The 26,223-nt window shown below is 38.7% G+C and overlaps 1 protein-coding gene across 6 annotated transcripts in view; it reads left to right on the top strand.

Moving 5' to 3' along the window:
• Window positions 1–26,223, top strand: part of Enox2 (ecto-NOX disulfide-thiol exchanger 2) — a 290,736-nt gene that overhangs the window by 243,496 nt on the left and 21,017 nt on the right. For all 6 annotated transcript variants that reach the window (XM_052739180.1, XM_052739190.1, XM_052739171.1 and 3 more), the window contains 4 exons: window positions 728–961; window positions 3,359–3,571; window positions 6,221–6,327; window positions 14,617–14,731. In XM_052739180.1, the coding sequence (XP_052595140.1) occupies window positions 728–961; window positions 3,359–3,571; window positions 6,221–6,327; window positions 14,617–14,731 (669 nt within the window). The remainder of the gene's footprint in view (window positions 1–727; window positions 962–3,358; window positions 3,572–6,220; window positions 6,328–14,616; window positions 14,732–26,223) is intronic.

The following is a 26,223-nucleotide window of genomic DNA, read 5'->3' as shown; positions in this document are numbered from 1 at the left end:
GGAAAGCCTCTGAGGCAGCCAGCTAAAGTTCCCAAACAAGACTCCTGGACAGAACAGAATATTTCCTTGAGTGAGGCTTCCAAGTTTAAAAAAAAAAAAAGCAACAGAAAGAGATAGCATCATCAAAGTGGGCCCTCAGAGCATCCATCAGAAACCAACTGGGGAAGTTGAGCCAGTCAGCTGGAGTTCCCAGTTGAGCTTTGTCTCCATGGGTGAATCTGTGGCTGAACTTCTGGATCCTCTTTCCCACTGTAGGTACTTTTATATGTTGGCATAAATAAGAGTAACATCAGTTGGAAATGATTTAATCTAGTTGCTCTGAGGGGTACAGTGCTTTTTACTCTTGGACTGTTTGGCAGTTCTTTTCCTGTCCCTGTCACAGAGTGGAAGTGGGCTGCCTAGCCCCAGACAACAGGCTTTGGAGGACACTTTGAGACACATAGAATTGGGTCTGAAATGGGGGAAGGAGAAGCAACTCCATTTCCAGTTCTGTCTTCTCAGTAAGTTCAATAGACACATGATAACTTACCAGTACAGTGTACCTTACAAAATGAGATTGGAATCTACGTCCTTGGATGATTCACCTTGATAGCACTGAGAGAAAATTTGGTATTGTGTGATCACTTAAAACTACTCAAGCCATCTCTAAGACACTGAACTTAGAAAAGTACATATAGTTGTTGGCTAACTAGTCTCTTCTCCCTTCCCCTGTTCTCCTTTAATTTAGGTTACCGAATTCGCCTGGGCTCTAGTACTGACAAGAAGGACACAGGCCGGCTCCATGTTGACTTTGCCCAGGCTCGGGATGACTTGTATGAGTGGGAGTGTAAACAGCGTATGCTAGCAAGAGAGGAGCGGCACCGTAGACGGATGGAGGAGGAAAGACTGCGTCCACCATCCCCACCCCCAGTGGTCCACTATTCAGATCATGAATGCAGCATTGTTGCTGAGAAACTAAAAGGTATAGAAGGCATTCAAGCTCCATGATTGAATGAACTTTTTTCTTGGGGAATTGTGATAAATATCATTGTGCTGTTCGGAGTTACCCTTTCAATTTCTGGCTAATAGATCCTAGCATTTCTTGTGTTGGAGGCTTGCTGATAATACTAAGTAACTCTAGAAACAGGAAATTTGGCCATCCCACATGTGTCTCTGTTCCTTCATTGTCTCAAAGGTTGGCATTTTTCTATCCAGACATAAGATAACTAAGAAGAAATATTTTCCCACTTACCACACTAGAAAGTTTGAGGTGTGATTCATGGTTTAGGGCCTACATGTGCCCCCTTTCTTTGTGGGCACTAGTGAGATTTGAATTTTCAATCAGTGAGTACATCAACATGATAGAACTGGATATGACCCTGTGAAATTCCAGTGAAGTCCTCATTTTAAAGATGTCAAAATGAGCTGCTGTATTGGGCATGCTTATAATGGCAGGAGGATCACCAAGAATTGCAGGTCAGCCTGGGTTATAGAGCGAACTCCTATCTCAAAATAAATAGACAAAAAAAAAAAAAAAACAAGATGGCAAAATGGAGGCCCAGAAATTAGTCACCATGTGTATTGATTACCCTGAAGACTTAGCTACTACCCAAGAAAAGAAGTCTTTGTTGTTGTTAAAGGCCAAGTTATTCCACAAAGCATCTATGGAGACTTCTAAATATTGGTAAGCCAAACTCCTTTTTCTTTAGTTTTGATCCTGTTCTTGCTTGATTCTTAGAGCCACTTAGCTAATTTGACATTAATCACCTTGCCTGTTCTCTTGTCTTAGTAACTCAAATCCAGTCTCTCATTTTCTGAGTACAGTTGATTTTATTGAATGAATGCTGTTGTCCCATTGATCTTACTGATGACACTGACCCAGCTCTAATGGTATGAATTTGCCCTGCTTCTGTGCTTTCATTTCAGCAAGATCCTGCTAATTCTACTTTCTAAATAAATAGGTCGCACTTGCCAAACTTGTTTACATCACATTTAAGAAATTTCTTTGGATTGATTGTGACTTTCTGCAAGGGAAAAACAGAAAGCATAGCATCCCGAACTGAACAGAAATAATGGCACATTTTGAAACACTAGAGAAGCTTTCCACAATGGTGAGATGCCTGTTCCAAGACTTGTCTATTCACATGACACCAAACAAGACATTTTACATTAAAAAAAAAAGAATTTGCTGGTTGCACAGCCCTCAAGAGAAGCACAAGCAGCATCGACATAAAAGACTGTATCCAAGTAATGAAATGAAAAGCTGCTACATGGGGAAGACTCATCTACCATTGTGTCCGCACTGAAAAATAAGGGCAGGGGGCAAGAAAATAAAATTGCAGAGCAAGGTGTTTCTACTTGACTAAGAGCTTTTAGCCAGAGAGGGATGTGAAGCTCTAGAATGTGGCTTCAATGGGATGCCATTAGAGTCTTTCTCACAAGTCCATCAGAACAGAATATATAAGTAGCTAGCTGGGGAAGGAGGCCTGGAAGGTATGGAAGAGCTGTGCTACTCTATTAACATTACAGGATGGCCCCTGGTGAACTGCAGAAATCTACTAGAAGGCAAGAGAAAAAGGATATGAGGACACATGGAAATAAAAGGGTCAAAATAGATCATGACTGGGACTGAGTGGAAGGATGAGGAGCTCTGAGTTGGATTCCAGAGAGCTATTACAAAAGGTTGAAGATACAAATGCTTGTATATAAAGAACTACACATTGGACTCTTTCCTCAGGCCTTTCCATAACTAGAATAACATGTATCCAGGGTAAAGGTACTGACATATCCAACTTACATGCAATATTTTCACTGACTTTTCCTTATTAAAATGCGAGATTATGGAATTGTGAAATTCCCTCATTGTTAATTTTCCCCTCTCTGTGGGTGTGTGTGTGCAGGCCTGCATGCATGCTTGTGTGTCTGTCTGTCTCTGTCTCTTCCTTTCCCTCTCTCTCTCAAATAATCAGATAAATTAGGAAATTCTCAATACATGGAAACTATCATAGTATAGACATGTTTTTGTTTGAGAGAGGGAGTGTGTGTGTGTGTGTGTGTGTGTGTGTGTGTATGTGTATGTGTGTATGTGTGTGTGTCTGTGTGTGTGTTTCCTGGGGATGTAAACTAGGACCTCTCACACACTAAGTTACAACCCCAGAAATTTTAGGAAGGAAAGAAACCATCCTCTTTCTGAAACTCTTCATAAGCCATAACCAGTCTACCTGTGTGTGCATGTGTGTACATGTGAGGTCCTTACCTTCATTAATTCATACAACTATAACTGCCAAAATCCCTGATGACCTCTTTGCCAGCATCTTGGGAAAATCGAATGAGATTTTTGTCACTGCAGCAGTTTTCAAAACAGATGCCTTTGTTTCAGATGATTCCAAATTCTCGGAAGCTGTGCAGACCTTGCTCACCTGGATAGAGAGAGGAGAAGTGAACCGCCGCAGTGCCAACCACTTCTACTCCATGATCCAGTCAGCCAACAGCCATGTCCGCCGCCTGCTGAACGAGAAAGCTGCCCATGAGAAAGAGATGGAAGAAGCAAAAGAGAAGTTCAAGCAGGCCCTTTCTGGAATTCTTATTCAGTGTAAGTGGAAGTTAAAGTTCTGCTGAACAGCTGAGAGACCCCATCACTTCATCACCACTTTCCCTACACAGGATCCGAGGCCTGCAAAACTATGTATTTCAAGTGGCTAGATAACCTTCCTAGCTGCTTTGGGCTCTCCTTATATCAGTGGTTCTCAACCTTCCCAGTGCTGCGACCCTTTAATCCAGTTCCTCATGTTGTGGTGACCTCCAACCATAAAATTATTTTTGTTGCTACTTCATAACTGTAATTTTGCTACTGTTGTGAATTGTAATGTAAATATCTGATAGGCGAGATATCTGATATATGACCCCTGTGAAAGAGTCATTTGATCCCCCAGAAGAGTCACGACCCACATGTTGAAAACCACTACCTTGTATTGTCAAATGCCAAAGCCCTATTTCCCAGGATACATGAGAAGACCCTGTTTCTATATTCTCTGGTTTAGCTTCTTCAGCTCTGCAGAAGCACTGGGATGTAGGTAGGCAGTGACTCATCCTTTTACAACCCTGGTCCTCGGTAGGGGATTAGATATTTTATTGCTGAAGTTAGAATATGATGTTAGGATTTTATGGCTGCGTGTCTTCAGATTTACACGATTATCATCACGTAATATGCTGTTTAGGAACTTGTGGTAGTAAATAGTATTATATTTTCCCAAGATGATTGCATAAAAAAATAAATTTGCTACTTCTACATTTTCAATTTAGTTTTCTTCCATTATCTTTACTAGTTATGATAGACACCATAGAGGTGAGAAGCCATTGAAATGGCCATTTTTAGTTATACCACTTCAGATCTATCTAAATTCTGTTAAATGAGGTAGATCAGATAAACTCTCAAGTAAATTTTTTGTTCACCATGTAACAAAATTATATGATCACATCTTTTCAATAAGGAGCTATATTCACCTTAAGAATTGGGGCAGTTTTATGATTTTGCTTTTAAGCAGTTATGGTCCACTCTTCCTGTACTTTTCTCTCCATACTTGACTCAGACATAATTGGAAGTAAGGAGTTCCTCCACTTTCGCTCGTACTTTGGAAGTATATATAGACATAAAATCCAAGAGGGGAAAGCACATATCTTCAGGACTTCAGAATAAGTGGAAAAAGAAAGCAGCAAGAATTGTGGGAATCCTGAAATCATTAGAGCACAGTGAAAACCTGACTGTAAAGATAAAAAGTCCTATCTCTGCATTTTCTTGCTGTGAAAAGCAGGGGTTCTTCTCCTGCTTTTGTTTCTCCCCAAATAATCTTATTCAAGTTTCTCTTCACTTGAGCCAGAGAGATGGCTCAGCAGGTTAAAGAGGATGAAGTCTGAGCCACAGAATCAACATGGTGGGATGTATGTTTCCCCTTTTAACAGTTAAGGAACCTTGAAAGATGTTCTCTAGGACTGTATTCACAAAGATTTCTTTCATAAATTTTTCTCTAGTCAACAAGCCTATGTAGGTATACTTAAAATAGACTCAACCATTTTATATTTTGATGTGATGCTTCTGGTTAAACATACCTTGGAATAGTGAAAAACAAATTTTCCTTGAAGTTAAGCATTCCACGTTATTTCAGAGGGCTACTTAATAAAAGGAGATGGTGAATATGAGTAATACAATCATATATACGTATGAAAATGTTATAATGAAACCCATTGTTTTATATGTTATCTACAAATTAATTTACAATAATATTAAATACATTAAAGAACCCAGTAGTATAGTTTGCCTCCATGCTATGCAGAGTTCATAGCACTCAACTAAATACAAAATCTGAACCTAGCCGGGTGGTGGTGGCGCACGCCTTTAATCCCAGCACTCGGGAGGCAGAGCCAGGCGGATCTCTGTGAGTTCGAGGCCAGCCTGGACTACCAAGTGAGTTCCAGGAAAGGCGCAAAGCTACACAGAGAAACCCTGTCTCGAAAAACCAAAAAAAAAAAAAAAAAAAAAAAAAAATCTGAACCTAAACTACAGTTATTTTGACTCTTGATCTCTTTTCTCCTAAATGAATACACAATTTTTGCATTAAAAACTTTGCTCATCATCATACTCTGAACTGGGAGTTTCTTCTTCCTGTATATGGATGTCTCTTTCCTTGAACTGGGAGTTTCTTCTTCCTGTATATGGATGTCTCTTTCCTTGAGTCCCTTTTAACATAGTAGTACCTGTTCTGATTTGAATGTGAACTGCCCCCATAGACTCATGTGTTTGAACTCTTGGTCCCCAGTTGGTGGTGCTGTTTTGAAGGTTGTGGAACTTTTAGGTGATACAGCTTCACTGGAGGCAGAAGATCACTGAGAGCATCTGTCCTGCCCCACTTCCTGTCTGCTCTGTGCTTCCTGACTGCCATAGACTGATCGCCTCACACTCCTTCCGCCATGCCTTCCCTGCCATAATTAAATGTATCCCTTCTTAAACTGTGAGCCAAAATAGACCCTTCCTTCCTTCAGTTGCTTCTTGTCAGAATTTATCACAGCCATGAGAAAAGTAACTAATAAAGTACCTTGGCCCATGGAATCTTATCGAACTACAGTCACAGCCTGGTTTGTGTCATAACAACTTGATGAAGCAAGTCTCATGTTTCTGTTTATTTTCTCTCTCTTTTTCCATCCCTGGATGATTTGGCCTGATCTGACTGCTGATTTGATACTGCAGTTGAGCAGATAGTAGCTGTGTACCATTCGGCTTCCAAACAGAAGGCATGGGACCACTTCACAAAAGCCCAGCGTAAAAACATCAGTGTTTGGTGCAAACAAGCCGAGGTTGGTAACTTTCTACTCGGGGAGCTCCTCATGGGGACATTTTCCTTCCTTAACAAGTTGTTGATTTGGAGTTTAACCAGAATTAAATAGTGCCAAGCTCTCATGGTCATAACAAGGCCCTAATGAAACACTGAAATGTGTTCTATACCCTGTCAACATCCAGACCACCTGCTGTCAAAAGGGTAATAAATGTGTATGTATTGTCTTAAATGCATCCTGCTGGATAGAAATCTTAGTAGTGAAAATGCAGCTGGGATGATTATAAGTTTACTTCTCCACACTAACTAGTCTTGAGTACAATAATAGTTACTGACCTATGTTTCTAGCGTTAGTAATATTAGTGCTGTCTTCCATTTATTAGAGTGCATTGACAGTTGAGGCTAGAAGCTGTCTGCTGGTACTTTGGAGCAAAAACATTTCTGAGCTTCTTTTATCAAATCTTTCCAGCTGTATGCATAGGTGGAAGATTTAAATGGAAGAGAGGACTGTGATTTCAGATCAAGGTCGACACATATCCTCTGCTTGTGCTCAAGTAAATCTTTAACATAACACTACAATATGTGTAATATGATTAGGTTATTAGCCTGAATCTGAAGTTGAAGTTCATGGGAGGTTTTTTTTTCACTGAGCTACCTGTGGAAATGTCTTCATAGGTATCTCAGGTTCTTTTGTGCCTATAGGAAGCCTCTTTCCCTATGCCTGATTTTGTGTGTGTGTGTGTATATATGTATATATAGCAACTTTTTCAACTTCATCTATCATTTGTTTAGCCATTGTGGTAAAAAATTTATTGTATCCATAGTATTAGTTTTCATGTTCTTGTTTCTCTTTTTCCATGCTGGCAATTGAACTCAGGGACTTGTATATTCCTTTCCATGGAGCTACAGCCTCAGTACCCAACACTTACTTTCATAAAGCACTTTGCACTGCTTATCTCACCTAAGTGTAAGCCTTACAGTCGATGTAGTGTAATGCAGACTACTTATGGAGTGAGAGTCTAACAGGAATTCAAGTATCAGCTTTTGTTACATTTGTAGCTTAGTGGATTGAGCAAGTTATTCAGCATCTCTTGATCCCTATTTCTTTACCTGTTAATTGGTGATGATAATAATGAAACCAATTTTATAAGATTAAATGTTTATGAAATGTATAAGCAGTTTGAAAATGTAAATGGTGTTATTTCAATTTATTAGTAACTCAATACAGGATAATGAGTAGGTGTAGAATCCATGTTTTGCATGTAATAAAACTGAAATGCAGAAATGTTAAATGATTTCACAAAATTACACAAGTAGGAAACAGAGTAGAAATTATTCTCCCCTGATCTCTGCTACAGAATTTCATGTAGTTTTGAACAGGTCATCTAATCTGTGAGACTTAGTTTCCTAGCCTTTGAAATGAAGGCAATATTCTGTCCAAACTGTCCTCTGTGAATAGGTAAGCAATTTGTATGGGAACAGCTTAAAACCTTAACAAACATTTAAGGAAAAATAAGCCAAACCTTGGTCCTAAACTTGTAGTCTGTAACACATCAGTTATAGCTCAGGAGAGAGAACTGGGAATCAACCACTGAGAAATCTCTTGAAGACATCTGTCCAGTGAGTGTATAGAATCATAAAAAGCTAATAGCATCTTCATTAATTTTTGATCACTAACATCATGTTGGCACTCGAACATTTTCAATCTTGGAAACATTTTAGATTTTGAATTTGGTGGATTAGTAATTCTTAACCTGCATTAAATACCTCCCTTCCCTTTAATACACATAATCCTGCATACCTTTTAGATGTTCTGAGATCTAAGCTGCCCAGAAATTTTAAGGAAATCCCTACCAGTGCAGAGAAGGAAGGAACTGACTTCTCGAGGTAACAACTATCAGGCAATAACATATTCCCCAAAAGCACATGTGGTACTACACACTTGTAATCAATCACAGCAGGCTGAGGCAGGAGGATCATGCATTCAGTGCCATCCTAAACTATATAGTGAACCCTTATCTCAAAAGATTTCCCCATCAAGGCTCTGTATATACCAGGCCTGACTACCTAGGGAGTATATACTTTGTACTTCAGTTAAATTAGGGTCATAGTAAAGATAGCTGTTGTGGTGAACTGGACATTTCTCCAGAGCTCTAGGAAATTGAGAATCATATGCCCCATTACACAGTATTTTTGTAAAGCCTCCTTGGCAGGGGCCAGTGATAAGATACATGGGCATCATAATTTGCCAAGAGCTATATGTTCCATCTGTGCCTTATTGACCAAACCTGCTTCCTGTGTATTTGATTGGGTTAAATCAAGACCCACCGTCCTCAGTCTTGGTAACTAAAACTACTGCTGATAGTAAGACATAGCTAGCTCGGGACTTTCCTCTGGTTTTGTATTCAAAAAGGAGATGTATCTTGAGTGAGGCCTTCCTTTGAGCTTGCCAGCCCTAAACCCCAAAGAGTTCTTCCATTTTATATTGCTGTCTCTTGAATTGTGGTTTGGTTTTCCTATTATTTTTCTTTTTGCTTTCAACTCTGTAAATTCTCTACTGGTAGCAGACCACTAAGAAGACTTAAAAGATGTGCCCTATGGGAAGTGAAAAAAGCTATCCTCTTAAGATGTGGCTGCCTTTTAGCACCCCACTAGAAATCAGAACAACTCAAAAGTCAGGTGTTTCATCAAGTTAGAAGTTCTCACAACTTCCTCCCAGTTGCCTCAGGGAACAAATCAGCTGGTGGAAGCCTCATGTCAGAAGGTACCCATTCCTTGTCTCACTGTCATGCATCTACCAGTATTCTTACTCTGCTGAGTGAGTGATAGAGAGAGCATCAACTTAGAAAAATCCATCTTTGAGAAACTTAGATACGATGAAAGTACGTGCCACCCTGACTAGTTTGGCAATGAGTCTTTTGAATTGCTTTACTTTCCTGGTTTGGCTCCTGGAAATGAAGCAGAAAAGAGATGCTAGGAGAGGGCCAAAGCCCTTCCTCTTACTGCAAGTTGATGCCTACAGTCACGGTTGTATTTGCTATGGGGACTCTTTTCTACAGAATCATTTGAAAATCTGTGTTTCGCCCAAACTCACCTACAGTAGGTGCTACACCTTGGAAAATGTATAAAAACTAGAATCATAGCCATAAGCATTAAGCTGACAGCCTCTTGCATCCTTCCTCATAGAATATTTTACACCACAGAGCTAAAAGAAAAGGGCTTTTGTAGCTAGAGTTTTCCTGCCTGGCCCACAGTCAGGACAAATCTCTCTCACTTGCCAGTCCCACAGCCGCTCAAACCCAACCAAGTAAACACAGAGACTTATATTGGTTACAAACTGTATGGCCGTGGCAGGCTTCTTGCTAACTGTTCTTACAGCTTAAATTAATCCATTTCCATAAATCTATACCTTGCCACATGGCTCGTGGCTTACCGGCATCTTCACATGCTGTTTGTCATCGTGGCGGCTGGCAGAGTCTCTCTGACTCAGCCTTCCACTTCCCAGCTTTATTCTCCTCCTTGTCCCGCCTACACTTCCTGCCTAGCCAATGGCCAATCAGTGTTTTATTTATTGACCAATCAGCAATACATTTGCCATACAGAACATCCCACAGCAGGCTTTGATGATTATAATTGGCAAAATAACCTTTTCCATTTACGTCCATTTCATACTCTGAAGAACTGTTTGTAGATGGATAATGAAGTCATCTGTGCCCCTTGTTTTAGTACTAACTTGCATTAAGACTGGCTGTTGGCCTTGAGCCATCCAAAAGCATACTAACCCAATTTTATATCAACCTAATTTGTATTTCCATTATTTACCATGCAAGAGACAAACCAGTGTTTGTGAGTTGCTTCATTTTATTAAATGATATCTCAGAATCAAATTGTTTTGTGAGTGTACAAGCTACTTATTTCTCTAGCCTCTGTTCCTTTCCATTCCCTCCTGACTCCTTTTCTACCATGGTTCTTGTTAATACTGAAAAAAATGTAGGTGAGTAGAATCTTGTTACACATTTAATAAGGAGTGTTGGTATTCTGGTAATAATGTTCCTATCGTAAAACATGAGTAAGATCAATTAAAGTCCACATAAATTTTTGTGAAACAAGGGTTAAATAATTAATGTATAATGATTTATGATTTGCTTGCTTTGTAATAAATCAAAGATGTCAACTGGTACAAAGTGGTTCTTTGCATGCATTTCCTTCTGTCTCTGCTTTGTTTCCTTCTATATGAAAGTGCATCTTGTTCTCTATTATGGAGCAGTGTCAATTTCTAAGTCTCAGAAAAGGTTGCCACCATTAGAGCAAACTCAAAGTCATTACAATGCCATTTTAGAAATCACTACCTGTTCATTGTTGAAATGAGATGTACCATGTATTTAGAGTGGGCAAAAGGGTGGCATAGGAACTTTAGGGCCACTTATTTTTAAAAAGTATTCTGTCAGTGACGAGTCTCATAAGATTTCCTGTAGGGATTAACGCATGCTAATTACTGAAAATGTTGTTGCATGCCATTCCCACATTTTGGTTGCAGTACTGTATCAAGATGTCAGAATGAGAAATGGAGCAAATCTGAGGTACAGCTATTACTTTTGATGTCTGTACTTCAGTAGCTAGGAATCCACCCCCTACCTGATCCTATTTCTAAGCTATTAGAATGCCTTTTTGGGTGCATGCCACCTTCTAGTCCTTTACTCTGAAAGTTTTTGTAAGGATTTCTTTCTCAAAGCTTTTCTGACCCACCAGAAAATAGATGCAGAGTACTTCAGCAGTAGGGGTTTCCAAGAATTAGCAAAGTCTCATTTTTCTTAGAAGTACTCTGTTATTTACCAAATGGGCCTTCTAAATTTCCTTTAATATGGTACCCCATAGCCTCTGCTGTTCTCTCTGCTTCTATTCCACTTATGTGACTTAGTATTGGATATTTGTAGAAAAATAATGATATGAGCTTTGGGGAGTGGGGGGTGTAGCTAAGGATTGTATAGTGTACAGAGCAGTCCACTGAGTAACTTAGAAAAAACTTTCCTTGAGTTTTTCTTATTTTCATTTTATTATTAGCTAAAATAACTGGTGATTCTTGTCCCTGATATATTTTAAAGCATTTCGGTAAAATTTGTCCCTAAGTATGTTATATTTCTAGGGGCATTTGAAACTGTAAAAGATCTCTAGGTAAGACATATACATGTAGTTATTGAAGTATTTGTATTTCTAAGATCTTAAGCTGTCTTGCCAAACTGGAAGTGAAAGGATGCTTTGTGGATGCTGGGAAGCTACAGGACCTGTCTTGGTTTTAAGATCTTGCTGCCCTGGGATATTTCCCTAGAATGAACACAATTTACTCTCCCAAGAAACATAATAACTTTATCAGCGTTAGTGACATGTCTGTGAGTTGAAAGTTGGTATCTGATTATATCCTGTGACAGCCTACATTTTTATTAGAAATCTAAAAAGCCACAGCTTTTCAGGATGTAGTAAACTGTACAATATTTGAATTTGCCAGTGTCAAACTTTGTTATAATCACCTTCCAGTAACAGCTCTGATGATAACTGAAACTAAATCTTATGAGGTCGAGTGCATTCAGAGGAATGAGAAATCCCCTTATTGTTCTTCATGCCATGAGTCTGAATAAGACATAGCACATCTTTTTCATGACACAGCCCTTTAAAGTTCATTTATCACAAGCAAGTCATTATTTTCTTCTATTTAAGTAAAGTCCCTGCAGTACATGGGAGGTACTATATTAGCATCTGATTTTTCTGCTACTTCTTAACAATCCATGATGATACTAAATAACTCACTTTTTAAAGAGTCCTTCATATAGTGTTAATGAAAACTGGAACTAGAAATCATTTTTCCTGATAAAGGAATTAAAAAGGAGGATATTAAGATAGTGACTAACTATATCATTATAAATAAATCCATTTGAAGGCCAGGCATGGTAGCATATGCCTTTCGTCCCAGCACTCAGGAGGCAGAGGCAGGTGGATCTCTGAGTTCAAGGCCAACCTGGCCTACAGAGCGAGTTCCAGGACAACCAGGACTACTTAGTGAGACCTTGACTCAAAAAAAAAAGAAAGAAATCCATTTGAAATATACTTAATGCTTGTAAATGGGATAATTTGCACCAGGCAGCTTTAGATGATTCCTATATTATAACCCAGTAGGAGTTAACCTAGGTAGGGATTCTCAGCTTAAAACCTAGGAAATTAATAACAATCACGTGATGTCTAAATGATTTCAAGTTGCTCTAAAATGTGTAGTTCTCATTCTTGTTTTGGTATAATGTACATGTCTGTATATATGTATGTATATGTTCCTTGTGTATGTCCATGTGTAGGTGAGGGTGTGTTCGATCACAAGCATATATTTGAAGACCAGATGACCACATTGAATGTCTTTTTGACTTGTTACTCCCCATCTACACGGTGGATTTCAATCCATTTCTTATGACTCAGCTTTGTATGTTATAGAAGTGTAGTGTTCATCAAGAGCTACTTAGACTTGGGTTAGAATGCGCATGTGGGTGTATATGTAAGAAGCTTTCTTGTTCATATCACATCTTAGGTATACCAGCTGTTCTTGTGTGTGATGTTTTCTTATTTTCTGGAGTGATTTTTATCACCTAATCAATCCCTCATTATTCTACTCCTTTCTATGGTAAAAAAAAATTCTTCACATTAAGTATTTCTTCATTAAATTTTTGTTATGCTGATTGAATCCTATCACCAAATGTTAAAAAATCATTTCATTAAAATTTTTACTGTACATTGATATGTGGAAGGAAATGGCAATAACATCATAAAGGTCTACAATAAGAACTTGTGTTTAATGTTGAAAATAAAGGAACTTTTTGTTTCTTAGTTCATTATTTCCAGACAAAAAACTCGTCTTCTTTTTATTTTAAGCTAAATGAATCTGTGGGTTATTTTTAAAGTATCTGACCTTCTGATGAGATTCCCTACCTTTTTTTCAATATGAGCATAATTCCTTTATACCAAGAGGATCATTCCAAGGTTGGTCTCCATTTATTGTTCTTTTTTTGGAAAATGTAATCTCAACCTAGTTCCTGATATGTCCAGTGATTTTGGTGGTTATCCTAGATATGAATATTATAGTGTAAAATTATGGACTCTTGCCTGGCAGCAGTGGCACACACCTTTAATCCCAGCACTCGGGAGGCAGAGCCAGGCGGATCTCTGTGAGTTCGAGACCAGCCTGGTCTACAGAGTGAGATCCAGGATAGGCACCAAAACTGCACAGAGAAACCCTGTCTCAAAAAAACCAAAAAATAAAAAAAAATTATGGACTGTCAGATGTTCTTACAAAATGTTCACTTTTTCTTCTTTTGCTTAAATGATCAATTTAATTTTTTTAATTCAAGCTAGAGGTTTCTATCTATTGGATAGCAGTTCCAATAACAGTTTAGCTCCTTTAGCCTTAGCTAGGCTGCTTGGACTCTCTGTGCTTCCTTGGTTGAGAAAGCATGAAAAACTTTCAAAGGATTCTATATATACACTGTAAAGAATCTGTGTGTGTATGTATGTATATATGTCTTCCTCTCTCCCTTCTCCTTCCATTCCTCCTTTCTGTCCTACACACACACACACACACACACACACACACACACACACACACACACACACACACATTTCTTCTTTCTAAGATTCTCTTCTTACTTTCCAGTGTCTGCTCTTCCACTAACCACTCTCTTGCAATTACTTAGGCCACCAGGGCTGGGTTTTCTACTAGAAAATTAGCTGCCCTGTGACTAAATTCTGATCTGCTCTCAAACTAAGAGACTTTTTAAAAGCAGGGAGACTTGTCTATAGGTTTTTTTTTATTCTTCCAAATGCCAATTCCTCTTCATAATATGCCTGCATTTGTTCACTGTCCAATAACATCAAATAGTTACCTATTTTGTTTTATCCAAACATTATAGTTACTGACCATGAGAGAGTTAGTCTGGTAGAAGGTTACTCTTAACAGCCATTTTTGCTTCTGTTTTCTAAAACTACAAAATCTTGGTTTAGAGTTCTGTTCAGGAAAGCTATTGGAGTGGAAATAACAAGCAGCAAAATTAAAGGAACCAACATGGGAAAGTATAATGACAAAACTCTAAAGGGAAATTCCAGAACTCCACATAAGTAAGAGCCAAGTGTGCCTTTTAATGAGACTGTTTAGTTTCAGTGTGCCATTGCCTTTTTGTTTAAGAGCACCCTGAGGGTTTTTAATATGTCCTCATACCTCTGTCCATTTCCTCAACATTTTTAAAAGTTTCCCCCTAAAAAGCATGCCTTTTGTCCTTAGGAAATCCGCAACATTCATAATGATGAATTAATGGGAATCAGAAGAGAAGAAGAAATGGAAATGTCTGACGATGAAATAGAAGAAACAACAGAAACAAAAGAAACGGAGGAATCAGGTAATGATAATTCTGGTTTGTTTTATGTAATAAACATTTACTTGCAGTAGCAATGTTTTCAAACTTTTAAAATAAGGTAAGATGGTGTATACATCAGCCTATCAGACTGCACACCAGATAGAAAAAAATTGATGGGGCTATGTGAGTAAACACTTGCTAATATCAAACCTGTGTCTATAGGGTTTTCTGTGTTCTTCACATATCCTCTTTTCAATTGAAGTGCCTAATTTAAAATGTGCGCTTTTGTCAAAAATTAGAAACCCCACTGGACATTGAGGCATCATTGTTCCATATTTGATTTGGATTTATTAATCTCTCTCTTCAACTGTGAGGAAACATGTGCGTAAATGCTAGATTATATATACATTCTACCCAAATAAGTAACAGATAGATATATTATTTAAATGTTAACAAACTATATATAGTAAAGGACATACAGAGGAATACAAAGTTGATGATATAATTTAGGAAAAACTGTCAAGAATTTTTAGGGGCTGGGAAATGGCTCAGTCAGTTAAGTGCTTACTGTGTAAGCATAAAGCCCTCAGTTCAGATCTGGGGGCAGGAGGGGGGAGAACAAGGGAATCCGTGGCTGATATGTAGAACTGAATTGTATTGCAAAATTAAAATAAAAAAAATAAAAGAAAAAAGAAAAAAATTAAAAGATAGTACAGTGGCACACACCTGTGATCCCAGTTCTGAGGAGGTAGAGGCTGGAAGATCTCTGGAACCTGCTGGCCAATCAGTGAGCTCCATGTTTAGCAAGAAACTCTGTTTCCGAACACAAGGTAGAGTGTGATGGAGGAGGAAACCCAGCATTCATGTCTACTTCCATGTGTCCATGCACATTACATACACGTGCACGCATGGTAACAATTTTAGATAAGATTTTGGATTTTAGTGCAGAAAAATTAAATATTTCCGTAAAGTAGCAAAATTAAAATCTACAAAGTAATAAATATCTGAAATAAATAACTATTGAAGGTACTTAGCAAATATATTGGGTACCAACTCAGAGTTCACAAATGGTTGTCTGGGTGGAGGCTTTTATTCTAGTCTAGTATAATCTGGAACTCAGAGTAAAACAGCAACTGTGGTATTGATACCCAGTAGGCCTATAGGGTAAGCTTCATGAACAATAAGACAACACTTTCCCCATTAGTTTAATCATAAATTACTGTGGATGGAAGAGCACCACAAGACTGAATACCTGCCACCAGAACAGTGTTTCAGGTAAACCATTGCAAACAATCTTAGGACTTTAATTATAGGAAAGTGCAGTATAAAAAAGCATTAGGCTGGGGAGATGGCTCAGTATGTAAAAACATTTGCTTTGGCAAACATGAAGACCTAAGTTCAAATCCCCAACAGCTACATACGTGGCCATGGATGTCTTTAACTCCAGCACTGTAGGGGGTTGGGGGCACACAAGATCACTGGAAAATGATAGAACAAAACACCCAACCTCCTTCTCTGGTGTCTATGTACACATGTGGTTGTGCACATCTGCACATATGTCATATACCACATACATATTTTTAAAATCATAAAACTACTGGGCCTAAATTTGAAATATCTGAATTCTAGTCTCAGATCTGGGAGATTCTTTTCCCTCACTGACAGTTATCTTCCATAGCATAACAGCTAACTTGGATTTTGTTCTAGTCAGATTCATCCAGTCATTTCATAGCTGTTACATGCCAAGCAAGTTGTAAACATTGGAAATATATTAAGTAATCAAATGTCTTGGTCATGTGGTAGGGGGACATACTGATTGACCAACTCTCCAACTTGCATTTCCCAGTTCCCATATTGAAGTCAGAGGTTCTAGTCTCATATAAGGGGTCTTAGAATCTTTACTCCATAAATGGAAATTCTTACAGAAAAAAAAAAAACATCAAGTCAGACTTTTTAAAGGTATCCATTAGCTATTGCAATGGAATTTTCTCCATTTTTGTGATACATTTGATCCATAAACATACCAACTATTGTCTGTACTAGATACTTTATAAGCAGTGGTTAGCATTTTCAGAATATTGAATTGCTGCAAATGAATACTACAAATCTATAGCCAAAATAAAGAAAAAACTATAATAATGATGGAGCTATTCAATTTATTTAAGTGCTTCACTAAGATATATTAGAGCAGATTAATTATGACTTGTAGTATTGCCTCCACCTCAGTATCTCCAGCATCATATACACTGCTTGTACATTGTTAGAGTAGAATAAATACAACCTAATTTTGAGCATCCACATGATGGATTGTAGAGTTTGAGGAGTGACTGGGGGAGGTGAGGGATGTGTGGGAAATTCATACTGAATGCACTTACTAGGGATATATAATTGCATTTTGCTTCTGTATCTCTTCTGAGTTAAAAGCTGTATTGGCTACTGCACAGAATCTTATTCGTTCAGAGACTGGAAACTCCCTGACAGATCATCTTATAGCTATTTTCTTTCCTGTTCCACATGCCAGGATGCTGCTTTGTCAAATAAAGCTATCTACAATAGACTTAATGGAGCTTACCAAATAGCTTTTCTCCCAGAAGGTTTCAATTCATTTTAATTCAAGGACTTTTGTGCATTTTTCTTCCCCTCGATCGTATCTAATTCTGTTATCTTGCTTCCATAGTACTCAACTGCAGAAATCCTGCTCGACGTGAGCCAGCAAGAGTCTCCTTAGTTTTTATCTAAATCAGCTATATGTTTTAGCTATCACTTGTTTCCAATTAAAAGCTTAAGCAAGTAGATCTCCACGTTGCTGTTTTCCCTCACTGTGCTCCCCCAACTTGAATTCCAGGGGCCTATAGTGCTTCCCTGGTTATCTTTTACTTCTCAAACAAAATAAAAGTCATTACATTACCTGGGAGTGCCACAGAATTTCTGTACTTCCAGAGACCCTGCTTTAACCAATATCTGTGGTACAGTACTTGCAATGGAAGAACGCCATCTATTCAACAGAGGGAAATCCCATCAGATCAAAGTGGATATTGTGAAATTGTTTTATTCTGTTGTTAATCATGTACCTTGTAAACAGAAGAGCTAAGAGGGTATTCTCTACATACCCCTTTTGCCTTCTTCAGTTGGATTAGTGGTTACCAGGATTGGTCCACCTAAAAATCATCCTAGAGGGTATAAGCTGTCGGTCATGAGATGACATGTTCTAGAGATCCAGTGTGTACTACTGTCACTACAATAATTAATGTATTTTATATGTGAAATTTGCTGTGAGAGTAGACATTCAAAAAAGGTTAGCAACCCCCATATAACTTTGTTCACTGGTGAATATACTAATTAGATTATACAAATCATTGTACAAAGCGTATTTCTCTGGAAAAAATTGTAAACCTTGAGTATATATAATTCTTTATTAGTTATACCCCAATTAAGCTGAATAAAATGAAAATTTTAAAAATATTTATGAGAACAGAGAGTCTGACCCAGTAGGTCTTTAATGGTATTTCAGATACTTCAATTATTTAGATTCTGGTGGTCCAGGGACCATTTGAAAAACAATGAAATAGACAAATTTTCCTTGATTGTTCTAGCCAAAATATTCTCTTCCCTGTTTCCTCCTCCCCATCATGTAGTTTCTATTATTCTCACTTTAAGAATTTGACCAATTAATTATTATGATGGCCTGAAAGCTTAGAGAAATATTAATATAAATATAAATAAATTTGCATAAATTAAAAAAGCTACTTGTTGCTAACCTAGAGTACTGATTAGAATCCAGCCAGGGCAAGAGATATCAGTGTGATCCCAAGTAGCCACAGCCAGTAACAATTGCTCAGGGCCTTGAAAGGGGAACAGGTTTAGATAGAAAGAACAAAAGTAAGAGCATCCTGATGGTATGGGTGAGTAGAAGGAGTAGGGATTCAGTGATGGAAAGAGGCATGCGTGATATGTGTTGGGGGAGAAAAGACTAGTCAGGCACAATAAGTCTAAGGTCCAGAGGAGAATACATACCAGGCTCGTATTTAACATAGTAAGCAACATGACACCAGAAGCACATCAGGCCATAGCACTACTATGATGAAAATATCATGAAATCTACATTTTAGGAGATCATTTTAGAAAAAAAAGAGACCAGCTAGATTCTGTTGTATGAATAGAGTTGTGAAATGATGAAGACTTTGGCTTGAGTGATGGCACTAGGATTGAGAAAAATGGCAGAAGGAAAAAAAAACAATGGAAATGTAAGATTAAAGATGCTAGAGTCATTCGTAAAGGAATAGACTCAAAAGCCTTTAGTGTAAGGCTGGTGTATAGATGAAGAAAAGTAAAGATCATTGAATGAGCCTCTTCTCTAGTCTGAGAGACTGGGGAGCAGGTGAGTGTCTTAGTTCACTAGAGCCAGAATAGCAAAGTGCCATACAATGGGAGACTTAAACAGTCATTTCTATTTATTTTATTTTGTGTGTATGTGTGTTTTGCTGGCATATATATTATATCTGTGCCCAACATGTGTGCAGTGCCCATGGAGGCCAGAAGAGGGTGTTGGATTCCCGGGAACTGGAGCTGCAAATGGTTATAAGTTGTCAAATGAGTACTAGGAATTGAACCCAGTTTCTCTGCAAGATCAGCCAGTGCTCTTAACTGCTGAGCCATCGCTCCTGCCCTGTAGCAGCAGTTCTCACCCTGTGGGTCACAACCCCTTTGGAGGTCGAATGACCCTTTCACAAGGGTTACATATCAGATATCCTGTATCATATATTTACATTACAATTTGTAACAGTAGCAAAATTAGTTATGAAGTAGCAACAAAATAATTTTATAGTTGGGGGTCACCACAACATGAGGTCGCAGCATTTGAAATGTTGAGAACCAATGCCCTATAGAGTTGTGTTTTAAAACATATGTATTGTCTTTATTTTCTTAAAACTAGGAACACAAGGTGGAGGTATCAGCAGAGTTGGTTCCTTCTAAAGGCTGTGAGACAAAATCTGTTTATGCTTCCTCCCAGTTTCTGGCTGTTTGGCAGCAATCATTGGCATTCTTTGACATAGAGATATATTACCCCAATCTCTGCCTTTATGCTCACATGATGTATGTCTATCTCCCTGCCCAAATTTCTCCTTTCTGTGAGGGCACCAATCATAAGGTTAGGACCTACCATAATGACTACACTATAACTTGATTACTTCTGTAAATGCCCTGTTACTAAGCAAGATCCCATTCCTACAGACTCAACCTCTTTGGGATGGCAGGGAGGAATACAATGTGATCCACAGAACAGAGCTTATATGAATGGACTGAAATGAAATGATTTGGGTCGTGGTGGTGGTTTGGGTTGATAGGGAGGAGGCATGGGGACGCAGGGTCTTGCTGAGTAGCCCAAACTACTCTGGAACTCACAATGTAGCCCAAGATGATCTCAAACCTGAGGTACTCTTCCTATCTCTTCCTCTTGAGTTCTGGAATTATAAATGTGCCCTTTTAAAATTGATTTTTGATGTTCAATAAAAGAGAAGAAAGGTAATGAAGAATGTGACTTCTTCAATACTTGAAGATGTGGCACCATTTATGGGAATTTGTGGAAATGAAGTCCTAGAAGAAAGAATGAAAAGGGACTCAGACTTAGAAGAAGCTTACATTCTAATGAGAATTTTCTCTGAGATGAGAGAGAGGGATGCTGAAAGTATGTATGTAGCCCAGACTTCTGTATATAGTAAGAGATTGGTCATCCATTAATCACAGAGGCTATTTAGAAATAAGACCATGAAAAGCAAGGAATAGATATTGAGTACATATTGTAGGAAGCATGGAAGGAAGAAAAAAGAGTTGTGAGATCGCATCAGCAAGGACTAACATGATTCCATATTAATCTAGCTGTCTAGTTCCACAACTTCCTTTAAAAGTCCTCTGAGGACCAAGAGAAAGAGCAGAGAGAGAGTTGAGTCAAGTGACCATGAGTTACAGACTGGGATGGTCAGCTTGGTCAAAGGTTTTCAGGAGGCTGAAGAAATATAGGGTGCTGAGGAGTTTACAGTAGAACCTATCCAAAAATCAATTAACTAACTGGATGAAGTTGGCCACTCGAAGAGATTAAGGATTTAAGAAGGAGAACAGAATCCTAGAGTGATGAAGGGCAAAGAAGCAACTGACCAATGGGGATTCAGTATTTGGCAGAGGGATGTAGGTGTTATAGAGGGGAACCATGATGTCCCAGATGCATCCATGCTGGCAAAAGACTGGGTAGAGAGAGATAATAACATATAGAGAGGCAAAGAGAATAAGGCTTTACGAGATCAAGGAAACCACTTGAGATTTTGCCTGAACCACTTTGCAGCCACCTCTATAGGTTGTACTTAGGTGATCTCCCTGTCTGTTGTTTTTAGCTTATTACCCTTTGAGAATTGCTAGGGCTCCGATTTTTAGTTTAGGCTTGAGAGGAATGTTGCACATTTTCTTTCTATCATCTTGTAACATTTTTTAGTATCTGCTATAATAAAGCTTGCCAAGAGTAGCTGAATCACTGAATGCACTTATTATTTGGTTTTGTTTGTTTGTTTGTTTGCTTGCTTGTTTGTTTGTTTCCTTTACACCATCCAATATTTTTAACGGCATAAAAGTCTGTTTTGGTTCTTCATTGTACAGACACATGTCTGAGATTCTGCTTTCCGTGGCTCCTCTAGGAGGAGATGTTCACAGCTGCCTTCATATTTTCATATTGTCAGGAGAAACTGGCAGCCTTCAGACCTAAGAAGCAATTGGCATAAAGAAAAACATTTCCCACATAGGGACTAGTCAGAAAAGAGAAGCTGCAAGCTAATGATGACAGAATAGGAATGCGTTCTCCATACAGTGCTCTACAGTATCAAGACTGTAGGTTTAACTATACAAACATAATATTCAAAGGTAATATTGAACATTTCAGTGTTCTGGCCATGTATGAAAGACTCCAACTTCAGGAATGAGCCCAATTAACATGAAGTCTGTGAAAGGAAAGACTTTGTGTTCTCATTTAAATGACAGAAACCTTAATTTCAGAGAGTAGGAAATACATTTTGTAGAGAAGCCCTCCCTCAGCATTATCAGTGATCACTACCTCGTTTTTTGTTTATTTGTTTGGGGTGTTTTCTCAGTGGTGGGTATAAACTGAGAAGATTATTATCTGCTCTTGCTTCTGTCAGTGCTTATCACCAAGCCCTTTCCCTCAGGCAGGACACAAGCACTCTTCTCCTCATTTTCTCACAGGGAAAACATTTTCACATTTCAACTACAGGTTATGCCTCTGAGAACTCTCCTGAATCTCTGCCCTTTCCGCAGTCATGCCTCTCCATGTGACATGTAGAACATGAGCATAACCACTGGCCTGTGGTACTGTAGTCCATGAAGTAACAAAAGGAGGGAGATGGAATGTTACTGTTTTATTTTGAGCCATGTAGATCACCAAATGATAGTCAAAGCAAAGCAGAAACAAACAACTGTCCATCTGTAGTCACACTTTACAGAGGAACCTGTATGCCTATGCAGCCCATGCCAGCTTGAGACACTGTCCTTGGTACTGATCCAGCAACCAAACCAAACATTGCTTCTTCCGTTAGACAGATGGTTAATGTCCCTTTCCCTATACCATTTTGTTCGTTACACGAATCACTTATGTCGTTTTCCCTTGGTGCTGTGAATGCCTGATAAACAGTATCTCAGCCACTGGAAGATGCCTTGGGTAGATAATAGTTAGAGATCTGGCAATGCAAGTCTCTATGTAATGGCTTTCTCTTCAAAGACATAAAATCTGTGTGGATACAGAAGTAATTAAAATCAGTTATAAAAACCACACACAAAACGAATGTGTTGCCCTGAAAAAGGTCTTTTATAATTGATAAATTGAAATAGGAGATTTAAAGCTACTATATCAAGATAATTGCATAACCATCCATTGAAAACAAGTGTGGAAACTGAGAAAGGCTTTCTATTGCAGTACCACTCTCTGCTTTAGGTAGCCAGTCTAACCATAGCCTAATAACTCCAGGAATACTCTTAGGTTCAAGTCATTTAATTAAACTCGATTCTCCCTAAAGGCAGATTCCTTTTGGGAATGAGATATGTCTTAGTCTCAAGATAGAGTTCTCTTTAAATCCAGACATGGTAGCATATGCCTGTGATTTCAGCACTTGGGAGGAGGGGCAGGAGAAACGAGTTCAAGATCATAAGTGGCTACATAGTGAGTTCAAGGACATTCTGGACTTTGAGATTCTGCCTAAAAACAAGTATTTTTCCTGTATGTAACCCATCTTTTAAGGGGGTAGAGATTGCTTTTTGCTCAAGGTTTTGGGGGTTTGGGTTCATCATGACACAGAAGGCATAGCTGAGTTGTTCCCGTCAGAGTAAACAGGAAACAGAGAGAGGAATGCTTGAATAGTGGTTTTCTTTTTCCCTGGTGACTTTATGAGAGCAGCCAGTCTACAGGATGATGCTATTTCCACTAAGAACAGAGATATGAGCAAAAGCCAACAGGACAGACATTAAATCCTGCCATTTGCAGCCCACACAGTCATTCTCCTGGGCCGGCTCTGCTCCTTAACTGTAGTTTTCCTAAGTGAGCACTCCATGTTTCTGACATCTCAAACCACCTGAGATCTCCATTGCATCTTCAGCCTCACTCTCATAGCTTCAAGCATTGCCTTTCCAGGGGCTGCTTGCAGTAATCATGGCTGCCACATATTTCCTGGCCTTGAAAGCTTTCCTTTGAAACCTAGATTCTTCCATCATTTATTATAATAGATAATTTTAATTGTTTTATTTCATTATTTTTCTTTTACTTTCTACCAACCAAAAATACCTCCCCACGGTAACTGAGAAAATCCACATCTTTGTCCAGTGGCTTTTTAATGTACTTAGACACTTAATGCACAATTTTGTAATTTGGGTCCAACTTCCTATCTGCTTTTCCAGACTTCCTATTTTATTGGCCTTTTTAAGAGGTGGAATGGGAGTATAGTTCAGTGGTGAGGCTCTAGCCTCACATATGCAGGCCCTAGGTTTGTTCCCCAACACCATAAAAAGGAAACTGTTTCCTTTAATGTAGTAGATAAACAGTGGAGATCAATGGAGTCACCTATTTTTACCATAGTCATAATAAGCCTGGAATACAGAGAGTACTCAATAAGTGTTTATTGGATTAATGCAAAATCCTCTGACTAAATATTTACAAATAGGCTTTATAATTTTGACCTTGAAAATTTGCACAAACTCATAAATAATTAAATCTAACATAGGTTTCTCCATGCATCTTCATTTTTATTAATAAATTATCTCTTCAAGGATTTTGTTGTTGTTGTTATCTTTTGGTTCACAGTAAAAGGGAAAAGAAAAGACTTCCTATATAATCTTTGTCTCTACAGAGGCAGTCTCCTGCGCCAACCCCAATCAACCTCTTCCACCATAATGATGTATTTGTATCAATCAATGAGCCTTCATTGGCCAATCATCACCAGAAGTCTGTTGTAGCTAGAGTTTTCCTGCCTGGCCCACAGTCAGGACAAATCTAGCTACAATTGGCGTCCAACGTGGTGGCAAGAGTTTCCACCTAAAACCTGAGAAAAGATTCTAAAATGGAGCTAAACACAACTTCCTAATTGTCTCTCTCAAATGAGCGGCAGCTGCCAGTTTGAGCTACTGGTGGGTTCCTAGCATGTGCGCTCGACCTGCAGTATGGTGGGAATGAGTCCTCTGCAAGTGGCACATTAAGCTGCGTGGTGGATTTAGCCTTTGCAGGTACAAAACAAAGAGGTTTCTGGGCTATACGCTGCTTGGATAAAAGCATAGAGATCCACGATAGCTCCCAGAGCTGGTGGAAAACGCCACGTTGGGAAGCTGAGGTGGGTGGAGCCAGCAGCCACAGCTGCTGCAGTTTAAGGCAATAGATTCACAATAAGACAGATTCAGATGTAATAGTTTACAATGTGTGTAAAAGATGCGTAGGCTTGAAAGAGACAAAAAAGATGATATATAGAGTTATAGAAACAAATACATAGTTTTAAAAAATAAAGTCTTTAAAGAAACAGTAAAATTAATATGAAAAATAAGCCATGTAAAGATGAATATTACACAGAGAATCTGGATTGTGTTGTCTTTGGGACTTGTAACTGCAGAAAAACATTTGATTGTAAAAGCTGTTGAGTTATGCCAAAATGTATATTTTAAAGGTACCTTGACTTCAAAATTTGAATATAAGGATATGTTACTTTGGAAAGGAGACTCTGCTTATGTTCCCACAGAAATCCAGAGGCTATGGATTCGTTCCAGATTAAGATACATCAGGTTTGACCAGCCAAGACCCCCTGAAAGGTCTCCGATGACACCATGGCCCAGATGATCCAACATCCAGAACGGTTTGAAGGCAACTGGCTCAGACGATACAGCCTCATGGACTATTCCATAATCCTAAAATTTTCTTTGTTTCCCCATAAGATACAGCGCCCCCCTCCAGCAGGAAGTAGTAAGAGAAGCTACGCCCAAATTCCCAAATTATATGTAATTTTACTTTGTTAAGGTTAAAACCTTCCTTTTTGAAAAAAAAATGGGGGAAGTGCTGTGGGATGTTCTGTATGTCAAATGTGTTGCTGATTAGTCAATAATTAAAACACTGATTGGCCATTGGCTAGGCAGGAAGTGTAGGCGGGACAAGGAGGAGAATAAAGCTGGGAAGTGGAAGGCTGAGTCAGAGAGACACTGCCAGCCGCCACGATGAGAAACAGCATGTGAAGATGCCGGTAAGCCACGAGCCATGTGGCAAGGTATAGATTTATAAAAATGGATTAATTTAAGCTGAAAGAACAGTTAGCAAGAAGCCTGCCATGGCCATACAGTTTGAAACCAATACAAGTCTCTGTGTTTACTTGGTTGGGTTTGAGCGGCTGTGGGGCTGGCAGGTGAGAGAGATTTATCCTGACTGTGGGCCAGGCAGGAAAACTCTAGCAACAGTCTGTAGTTTACAGAAGGGCTTCTCTGGTGTATGTATTACATACTACATTCTATAGGTATTAATGCATGTGTAATGACATGGCTCTTCCATTGTGGTAACATACAAAATAGTTTCATTGCCCTAAAGTTTGTGTTCTACCTGTTCTTCACTCGTCCCTGGTAGCCTTTGGCAGCTACTCATCTTTTTGCTGTGTCCATGGTATTTCCTTTTCCAGAATGTCATGAAATTGGAATCAACTACTGTGGAACATTTTCAAATTGGCTTCTTTCACTTAGTACCATGCCTTTGTTTCCTCTGTGACTTTTCTTGGTTCAAGGACTCATTTCTTTTTACCACTAAATAATATTGCATTGCCTGAATATATCAATTTATTTCTCCATTAACCCACTAAAGGAAATCTGTGGTGCTTCCAAGTTTGAGCAATTATGGGTAAAGGGACGATAAATATGCAAACACAGGATTGGGGGATGGACATTAAATTTCAGTTCATTTAGATAAACACCAAGAAGCACAACTACTCAGTTTTATGACAAGTATATATTTAACTTCATAAGAA

The sequence above is a fragment of the Peromyscus californicus genome, unplaced genomic scaffold (genome assembly GCF_007827085.1).
Source record: "Peromyscus californicus insignis strain IS unplaced genomic scaffold, ASM782708v3 Scaffold_10__1_contigs__length_136768540, whole genome shotgun sequence".
NCBI lineage: Eukaryota > Metazoa > Chordata > Mammalia > Rodentia > Cricetidae > Peromyscus > Peromyscus californicus.
This window is presented reverse-complemented; position numbering and strand designations above follow the sequence as displayed.